Below are 10,501 nucleotides of genomic sequence, written 5' to 3'. Positions count from 1 at the left end.
TATGCTTGATCTTTATCAATATGGACCTGAGAGTAGCTGAACTTTTGTTTGACTAGTATAAGCCATACAGCAATCCTGTAAGTCTGGTACCCTAGAGAGGGCTAACTGGAATCTTCCCTGCTGCTCTGATCTTCACAGGGAAGACAAATCAAGGGAAATATGTGCCTTTCCCTTTGGGTTCCCGTAGCTCTTCATTCATCTCTTTGTGACACATCTGTCAGGTTGTAATGACTTATTTACATGGCTCTATCCCCCATCGGACTCTGAACACCTTGAGGTCAGGGACCGCATGCATCTCGTTCTCCCTGGCACCCAACTGGGCTGCTGGAACACAGCAGGTGCTCAGTCCCTGCTCTGCCCTAGGGCTGAGAGGCGGTGGGTCTGCCGAGGAGCTTCCTCAGGGCTGCCTTCATGTCCTTGTTCCTTAGGCTGTAGATAAAGGGGTTCAGCATGGGGATGACCACCCCGCACATCAGGGCAGCCGCCTTGTCCTTCTGGGAGGAGGCGAGAGAGGCGGGCTGCAAGTACACGGCGAAGATGGTGCCATAGAAGAGTGACACCACAGTGAGGTGCGAGCCACAAGTGGAGAAGGCTTTCCACTTGCCCTGAGCAGAAGGGATCTTGAACACCACCTGGGAAATGCAGGTGTAAGAGAGAAGGATGCAGGAGAGTGGGCTGATGCCCATGACGAAGCCGAAAACAAAGATCACCAGTTCGTTGGTGCGGGTGTCCGAGCAGGAGAGCTTCAGCAGGGGCATGAGGTCGCAGAAGAAGTGGGGGATTTCGGAGCCTGTGCAGAAGGTCAGTTGAGCCATGAGGCAGGTGTGTACGAGTGACTGGAGATTGGTGATCAGCCACGGCCCACCCACCAGCAGCCCACAGACACGGGGGCTCATGATGACGGAGTATCGCAGAGGATAGACGATGGCCACAAACCGGTCAATGGCCATCACGGCCAGGAGGAAGCTGTCCATGGTTCCAAACAGGTGGAAGGCATACATCTGGGCGAGGCAGCCGGCAAAGGGGATGGCTCAGCTCTGGGACCAGAGGTTTGCCAGCATCTTGGGGATGGTGGTGGATGAGAAAAAGGCATCGACGAGGGACAGGTTGGAGAGGAAGAAGTACATGGGCATGTGGAGGCGGGAGTCTGAGACGATGGCCAGGACGATGAGCAGGTTTCCCAACACGGTGATCAGGTACATGCAGAGGAACAGCCCAAAGAGGAGGGTGTGATTCTCTGGCTTTTCTGACAGTTCCAGGAGGAGGAATTCAGAGACAGCGGTTTGGTTTTCTGCTTCCATGAGCAGTCTGTGTCCACTGAAAAACAAAAAGGGGTTGGGGGAGGGGGGAAAGGAAAGCGACATGAGGCCGAGAGTCCCGGTTCTGCACCGAGGTCCGTAGGACTCCAGTGAAAGTCCACGGAGTCCTTCCAGCAAATCTCTCTGTGTTTTGTCACTGTCAGTGGATCTCTGCTTCCCTGAACAAAGCCCTGCATGCCTGAGAGTCTGTATCTCAGAGGCTTAGCTTAGTTGTTCGGAGACAACTTGCATATTGCTCATAAACACCTCTATGCCTCTTCAGTGGAGCAAAGATTTGCAAAAACCAAATAAAGTGGAACCAAGCCAAAACTGAAACCCAACACAGTTTAAGAGGAAACCCTGGCTGTATTTCTTCCTTTTCTGCCTTTCCCTTTATCTTTCTCTGTCTTCTCTCCTCCTTCCCTTTCACCTTTCCATCAACAAGATGTAATTTTAGCATCAAATTTGGGTAGTGATTAGGGATATAAAGACCAATAACACTCCTCCTCTGATTCCGAAGGACCACCCAGATTAGGGGACCCCCGCACATGTTAATGACAGCAGACCCCTCGCATTTGTGGTGATGAGGACCAGTGCTGAAAAACCCTGCAGTAGTGGGAAGGTAGGTGTGCAGAAACATACCTTGTACATTTTTTACTTTATTTTTATTCTTGACACTATTACAGATGGCCCCTTTCCCCCACTGCCCCACCCTGCCCACCACACTTGTCTGTGTCTATATATATTTTTTGGCTAATCATTCACCCTTTTTCATCCAGTCCCCACCCCCACCTCCCCTCTGACAGCTGTCAGTCTGTTCCATGTGTCCACGCCTCTGCTTCTGTTCTGTTCATCAGTTTATTTTATCAGATTCCATGTTATAGTGAGGTCATACGGTGTCTGTCTTTCTCTGACTGGCATGCCTTTTAGATTCTAGCTGAAGTCACGTATGTAAGTTTATTCACCAGATTTTGACGAGGACCACAACTTTTTTTCTGAGTAGTGTCGATGTAAGAAACATCTAAACCTGCAGAGAATTTTTATGAGTTTATCTGAGCCACACTGATGACATTTGCCAGGAGGCAAAATCTCAATGGATTGAGACAATGCTCTAGAGAATGGAGATTTTGCAGCTTATTTTATGCTTTAAGATCAAAGCAGGAGATGTAAGGAGGGTTCCATGAAATCCGCCGGTGGTAGGTGAAGGGGGTGAGAGGAAGCCAAGCAGGGAAGTCTCTGTGGTTGGATAGAGAGGAAAATGAAGAGACACACTTTTTCCCACGGTGGGAACAGGATGATTACCATGCGCAGCACATGGAGATGGTGTTCGGGGAACAAGGTGACTGAGGCTCCTGCTCTGGCGCGGGTGGTTGTGCCGAGTCTGGGAAGGGGGATTACTCAGACATTTGAAAGTCAGGTTATCTTAGATGCAAAAGACGATAGACACACTTAGTTAAGGTAAAGATGGACCTTTGTCAAGGCAGCTTCAGGCCTAGGACATGACTGCCCTCCATGACTTGCTTGCAGTTAGAAGTTTTTGTGTGCAGACCGTCCCCTGTGACCACCTGCAGTCTGGGAGCTGGTCAGGTTTAGCCTGGGCCCCGTTGTTGCGTTCACACCAGGAACGTGCCGATGGCAGGCCCGTCTCGACTTTCTTGCCTAAGCGAAGCGCATAGGCTGCTGGCTGTGCTTGTTTGTCTCATTTGTGTGGAACAAGAAAGGAGGGGTCCTCGCAGAGCACTCAGCACGCAGGATCCTTCAGATTTTTACAATTTTACACCTGAATTGTTTTCACGTCTAATTTGACAGCAACTGTTTAAGTGATGCCTTTTTATTAAGTGTTTCTAAAGCATTCAACTTGGATTTCATAAAACCACAGTTCCCTCTCTCTTCTTCCCTTTCTCCCTCCCTTTTTCCTTTCTTTTTTCTTGTATTTCCTTCATTCAGATAACATTTAATTAAATGATGCAATTGCAGCCCTGGCCCGGTGACTCAGTTGCCTGGAGTGTTGTCCAGTGCACCACAAGGTTGTGGGTTCAATCCCCATTGGGGCACATACGAGAGGCAACCAATTGATGTTTCTCTCTCCCTCTCATTTTCTCTCCCTTCCTTTCTCTCTCTCAAATCAATAAACATATCCTTGGGTGAGGATTTTTAAAAACGATGTGATGCTAACAGCAAGTACAACCAGCATGATCAGGCTGGGGGGCACCCAACACGATTCAGCTCAGCGGTCAAGAACAGAAATGCTGCAGTGACTTCCTTCGCATGCGGCTCTCTGGCCGTGAGCGTTCTGTAGCTGGGGCAGCGTCAGTGCGTTTGTAGGGGGAAGAGAAGCCATAGATGAGCCCAGTAAGCTAGTTCACTGGAAGATTTAAAGTGAGCTTTTGTAGTAAAAAATAACACAGGAGCTTTAAAGCCAATGGGGTTTTGGACATGTGTCTGCTGTCAGCAGTAGTTCTGCAGGACAGGAGCATTTGCATCTCCTCACGTGCCAGACAGACTGTCACCATCAACTGCATCAGCCTTGCACCCTCAGTAAAATGTACCTTGTTATGTCATGTCGAACAGCCATTGAAAACGTTTGTTCGAGATGAAAACTCACATACAGCCTGGGCTGTTCAAAACTAATCTGTTTTCATAAGAAGTGACAAAGGTGTGACCAAATGTCTAGTTCATAGAAAGCAAGTGTTCCCTGTTCCTATCCCTGTAGATGATTTGATGACAGGAAAAGAGAGTTTATAAAATAAACTTCTGGGCCCTGGCTGGTGTGGCTCAGTAGATTGAGTGCCGGCCTGTGAACCAAAGGGTCGCCAGTTCAATTCCCAGTCAGGGCACATGCCTGGGTTGCAGGCCAGGTTCCCAGTAGGGGGTGTACAAGAGGCAACCATACATCAATGTTTCTCTCCCTCCTTCTCCCTCCCTATTCCTCTCTCTAAAAATAAATAAATAAAAATCTTTAAAAAATAAAATAACATTCTGATATAAACTAATATGAAAATAGCAACTAAAGCAATGAATACTGGAGAGCAAGATTTAATGAAATGCAAATACATAGGCATGCTCTTATAATATTCTCATTTACCCATTTTAAGTTACTATGACCCTGGTTGTATTTCCCCACCAATTTAGAGAAGAATTTGGAGATCATCTGAGGCCATTTTAATCAAATGTCAGAGGCGACTTTTGAGCTCTCTGCTTTCACTTCAGCAGTTTTGGGGTTTAGAAGCAGCTTTGTGTCAAAAGCCCAGAGAAAGCAGATCTTTACTTCACCCACACAAGACCAGTGAAGCCTGGTTGCCTTTGAATTTCTAAGTCTCCATTTCTAGGTGTACTTATCCGTCCTTTCAGTTAAATAAACAGTTAAGGAGACTGAGTTAGTGGAGACACCATCCATGTCTCTTACGATATGCTGATGATCTAGAAAAAATAACCCAGCAGGGCGCAACTCACCAAGCTCTAGCAAAGCCCCAATATTGTCTCTTTCTAGCAAAGAGAGACCTTTCCTTTGCTTAGCTCATTTCTTACCTGGTTAGGTTCCGTGTCTTAAAACCAGTCCTGATAGGAACACTTCAGAGGAGTTCAGTGGACATGTCTGTGATATGTTGAGCCTTAGAGAGAGAGAGAGAGAGAGAGAGAGAGAGAGAGAGAGAGAGAGAGAGAATATGAGAGAAATCTGTACCCATTGCCTCCCGTACATTCCCCAACTGAGGATGGAATCTATAACCTAGGTATGTGCCCTGACTGGGAATCAAACCAGCAACCTTTTGGTGTATGGGATGATGCTCCTACCAACTGAGCCACCTGACCAGGGCTGTTGAGCCTTTTAAAGAGACACAGTTCTTCATGTGTAGGTCTCACAACCACTCTGAGAGGGAGATGGTGTTGGCTGCCACTGGCAATGAGAAGGTGGGCTGAAAGGGCTGCCAGGCACTCGGCTTGCAAGTGCTTGAGCTCTCATTTGAACTGAGATTTATTTTCACTCTCTCATACTCCATTGCCTTTTTGAGTGCAGCCACTCACACCCCTTTATGAGCAGAGCCATTTAGGAGCTAAATGCTCTGCTAGCTCAACATGAGCTAGGGAAAAACGATGTGATCATAAGCATTTAACATTCTTATTTCTGTACCTTACAAGGAGCATTGCTCTCCAGAGAGATTTAAGGTTTGCTGAAGTAGAATCAGGCTGTAAATGGGAGAGCATAGTATATAGATAGGTCTGTATAAAAAAAGGTGATCTAGCTTTGGCTGGGGTGGCTTGGTTGGTTGGAGCGTCGCCCTGTAAACCCAGAGGTCTTGAGTTTGATTCCCGGTCAGGGCACATGCCTGGGTGGTGGGTGCTGTCTGTGATCGGGTGTGTGTACAGGAGGCAACCCATCGATGTTTCTCTCTCTCACACTGATGTTTCTCTCCCCCTCTCTCTCCCTCCCTTCCCCTCTCTCTAAAATCAATAGGTATGTTCTCTGGCAAGGATTAAAAAAAGGTTCTCTAGGTGACCCTAAGGTGTTGGGAGGATAAGGGGCGAGGCAGCTGTCGGAGTGAGGCAGACCCTCAGAGGTGAAAGAAGTGCCCCGGTGGGGGCTTCCAGGAAGGTGAGCAGCACAACCTCCTTGGCAACCACAAGAGACCACCAGTAAAGCCTTATGTTATTTTTCAAGAATTTTTGAAGTTGGGTTTGAGGTTTTTGTCAGGTGGTGCTGAGGCTTCTCTGCGCTGCCTGTGCTGCTGCGAACAGTCTTCGGCTGTGGATGCGCAGTCCGTGGCTGCGCAGAGCAGTGGTCATCAGCCTTGAGCATGTGCCGGTGTCACCCAGAGGGCTGGCTAAGTCACAGGTGGCTGGACCCCCACCTCAGTGTGTCTGGGGAGGGGCCTGAGAGTCAGCACTTCTGGGAAGCTGCTGGGTAGCTGATGCTGGCGGGGGGCCACCCTGGGAGAACCACCGCACTGGAGGAAGCGGGTTGGGTGCTCAGTGTCTCTTGCGTTTGTGTGGGTGTCCCCCAACCACAGACACAAGGCCTCCCACAGAAGGCCTGCCCTCTGTGCCTTTGCCCACTCAGCTGGGGTGGGATTGACCTCCGTCACTTCTCTCCAGCTCTCCAGCTGCCCAGAAAGGAAAAGGAGTCCTCTTCCCCATCCCGCCTGGCTCCCTCCCCTGCTCCCTCCCTCCTAGACTTACTAAGATGGTGCCATCCACAGGATGATTTTGGTGAGCCTCCTCCATGGGCTGCCAGAGGACCCCCAGGTCAGCCCCAAGCCCACTCAGCTCTGATGGCTGGGGCAAATCCAATGTCTACGAGGGAAAATCAGGTGTCCCCTCTACCCAGCCTGGGCCAGGTGAGTGGGGGTCAGAGACGCAGCCAGATATTTACTGTCTGGGGTCTCTTGGGGTCTCCAATCCCATGGCTCCTTGTTAAGAAGGGGATGCTAATTATTTTGTTTCTCCTCCTGTGTTCTCCAGCGTATGTGCGCTTTGCGACGATGGAGTGGATGAGGAGATGGAGACGCCACTAGGGGCTCACTCCCATGAGGACACCCACCGCCTGTTGTTCTGTCCTAGCTCAGACTGAGACAATGGCCTGGCTGATTCCAGGCAGGGTGATGTGGTGGCCCAATGGCATTCGGATGCCTGAATTGGAGACATTCTTTTATTCGTTCCATCATAATGGAAAATTCATGAGGAACAGGAATTGATACTGTTGGGTTCACTGAGGAAGTCTCTTGGAAAGTGATAAACAATCAATAAGTGCATGTCGAATGAATGAATTTATCAAGCGCTTCTTGGTCATCTGCCATAGGTCAGGCGCTATGCATGGGGTTTTTTTCCTCCCAGATTTATTGAGGTATGTTTGACAAAAACTGTAGGTATTTGGGGTGTACAGTTGATTTGGTCACTGGCAAGCAGTGTCCACGGCATTGTGGATGAGACATGAGACAAATTCACACGAGACAAAGTCCTGAGGAGGAAAAGGGACAGCACAGCCACTCTCTCAAGGGGAGAGCTCCTCTGAGTGCCTCCACCACTCTCTCAAGAGGAAAGTGCCCCAATCCTTGCCTTGACAAGATTTTATTGCTTTTCTGGGCACATTACATTGAGGACGGTTCTCATTTACTATGCACAGGTTCACTTTAGGTGGTTACCTTTTACAGAAAACAAATGAAAGAATGATGCTAATTACTTCAAAGAGAAGGATGTTGTAGACCAAGGGCAAAAGTGGTTGAACTGGTTACATTCTATACTAGGGAGGTTTAGTACAGACTTTAGGAAGTTACAGTAAGCATTTGCTGTCTCAATTCAGGGTGAAGGAGATTTAGCAAAAGCAGGTTTCATGGAAGCCTAGGTACAATGCTGGCCTGATTCCCCATGGGAGAACCTATCCGTGGGTGTGGGTCCTGTGCATCGGACCTCACTTTCCACTGGCCTTCTGAGTGGGAGCCGGGCCCATGCCACACAGAACAGTCTCCTATATACAATGTGTTGTTTTGATATAATGTATACATTATGAAATGATTATTGCAATCAAGCTAATTAACATAACTTTCATACCTCATATAGTTATTTACCTTCTTAAATGGTGAGAACACTTGAGCTCTACTCTCTTAGCAAATTTTAAATATACAATACATTATTTTTTATTTTATTAAAAATTAAATTTATTGCAGTGACATTGGTTAATAAGATCACATGAATTTCAAGTGTACATTTCTGTGATAAAAAATCTGCATATTTCATTGTGTGCCCACCACCCAAAGTCAAATCATCTTCCATCCCCATATATTTGTCCGGCACTGGGGTTTTGAACCATGTCCTCAATAAAATTGCCTTCCTGTCAGCTACACAAAAGGGCTCAGTCTTTTAGCAATCCATTGTAATCCTACCAAATCCACTGTGGGTGCGAATGAAGGACCCTTCTACTTTGCCCACATGTTTTGATGGACTTTGTTCTTTGCTCTTGGGGTCCCATGTTGTGATTTTCCTTTCTGTCTCCCAAGAAAGCCTCTGTATCTTCTGGAACTCATCTATTTTTACCTTCTCCTCTATCAGCTTTTTCTTAAAATTTTCACCAATAATTTTATTGATTTGGATATTTTGAGTATGTCAGCTATCTCTTGCGTGACATAATGCTAATTGTTCTCAATTAATGTCTGGATTTTTAAAAATATATTTTATTGATTATGCTATTACAGTTGTTCCCTTTCCCCCCTTCACTCCTTTCCACCCTGCACACCCTCTCCCACCCATGTTACCCCCTTTTAGTTCATGTCTTTGTGCCATACTTATAAGTTCTTTAGCTTCTACATTTCCCATACTATTCTTGCCCTCCCCCTGTCTATTTTCTCCCTACCACCTATGCCACTTATTCTCTGTACCGTTTTCCCCTCTCTCCTCCTCCCACTCCCCTGTTGCTAACCCTCAACGTGATCTCCATTTTTGTGGTTCTGTTCCTGTTCTAGTTGTTTGCTTAGTTTGTCTTGTTTTTGTTTTAGGTGTTGTTGTTAATAATTGTGAATTTGCTGTCATTTTACTGTACTTGTCTTTTATCTTCTTTTTCTTAGGTAAGTCCCTTTAACATTTCATAAAATAAGGGCTTGGTGATGATGAACTCCTTTAACTTGACCTTATCTGAGAAGTGTTTTATCTGCCCTTCCATTCTAAATGAAAGCTTTGCTGGATAGAGCAATCTTGGATGTAGGTCCTTGCCTTTCATGACTTGGAATACTTCCTTCCAGCCCCCTTTTGCCTGCAAGGTCTCTTTTGAGAAATCAGCTGGCAGTCTGATGGGAACTCCTTTGTAGGTAACTATCCCCTTATCTTGTTGCTCTTCCTCTTCTCCTTCTGATACCCCTATAATTTGGATGTTGGAATGTTTAAAGATGTCCTGGAGGTTCCTAAGCCTTTCCTCATTTTTTTGAATTCTTGTTTCTTTATTCTGTTCTTGTTGAATGTTTCTTTCTTCCTTCTGGTCCACACTCTTGATTTGAGTCCTGGTTTCCTTTCCATCACTATTGGTTTCTTGTACATTTTCCTTTATTTCACTTAGCATAGCCTTCACTTTTTCATCTAACTTGTGACCAAATTCAACCAATTCTGTGAGCATCCTGATCACCAGTGTTTTGAACTGTGCATCTGATAAATTGGCTACTCTTTGTCACTTAGTTGTATTTGTTCTGGAGCTTTGATCTTTTCTTTCATTTGAGCCATTTTTTTTTGTCTTGATGTGCCTGTTACGTAGCGAGGGGCAGAGCCTTAATTATTTACCCTGGCGGGGCAACCCACATTGCTGCGTTGTGATGCTGTATGTGGAGGAGGGGTCCGAGAGGGAATAATGGCACTTGATCCTCTCTCTGCTGGATTTCAGTCCCTTCTGCTGCTTACCCCAAGCAAACTGGGCACTTCTGGTGCTGATTCCCATGTGGGTGGGCCTGTGTACATTCCAGGACTGTGTGGGTCCCTCCAACAAACTCTCTTGTGAGGCTTGGAGTCTCTCCCAGCGCCTCAACTCCCACAGGTGTTTTCAATTTGTATTTTGAGGTTTTATTTCCCTGAGCTGAAGCCCTGGGTTGTGTGGTCTGTTTGGCTCCCCAGGTTTGCCTGGTTTATCTGCACACAAATGTGGGACCGCCCAGTCCACCAGCCGCTTTGTGCGTCGCTCCTGTCCACAATCCGCCACCTGGCTGGGTTCTCCCACTGCCACCCTGAGCCTGGGGTCCTGCCAGCCACTGCTTTTTTCTTTGCTGTGACCCTTCTCTGCTCGGAGGCCTGACTCCGCCCCTCCTACCGGTCTGGATGAATGTGTCTACTTTAACTCTTTGGTTGTCAGACTTCCATATAGTTCAATTTTCTGTCAGTACTGGTTGTTTTTTCGTTTCTAAATTGTTGTTGTCCTTAATTTGGTTGTGTGAGGAGGCACAGTGTGTCTACCTACACCTCCATCTTGGCCAGAAGTCTCTCTATCAGTTTAAAAAAAAATTTTTTTTTTGTTATTTATATTTAGAGAGAGAGGAAAGTATGGAGCAAGAAAGGGAGAGAAACATTGACGTGAGAGAGAAATATCTATCAGTGTCCTCTCACACACCCTCTACTGGAGATTGAACCTGCAACCGAGGCATGTACCCTGACTGTGAATTAAACTTTGCTTTTCGGGATGATGCCCAACCAACTGAGCCACACTGGTGAGGGTTCCATTAGCTTTTTGATGTCTTAAA

General features: G+C 46.8%; 1 protein-coding gene across 1 annotated transcript; it reads right to left on the bottom strand.

Moving 5' to 3' along the window:
* Positions 1 to 236: 236 nt before the first annotated feature.
* LOC123828567 (olfactory receptor 1I1) lies at positions 237 to 1,301 on the bottom strand. Its single transcript, XM_045853619.1, is given in 3 exon segments — positions 237 to 280; positions 283 to 367; positions 369 to 1,301. Coding segments are annotated over 3 exon segments (1,062 nt in total).
* Positions 1,302 to 10,501: the final 9,200 nt, after the last annotated feature.

This window comes from Phyllostomus hastatus, unplaced genomic scaffold (assembly GCF_019186645.2).
Source record: "Phyllostomus hastatus isolate PE091 unplaced genomic scaffold, TTU_PhHast_1.1 phas_contig_98, whole genome shotgun sequence".
Taxonomy (NCBI): domain Eukaryota; kingdom Metazoa; phylum Chordata; class Mammalia; order Chiroptera; family Phyllostomidae; genus Phyllostomus; species Phyllostomus hastatus.
Note: the sequence above shows the minus strand (reverse complement) of the source record. Positions and strands in the feature narration are given on the sequence as shown.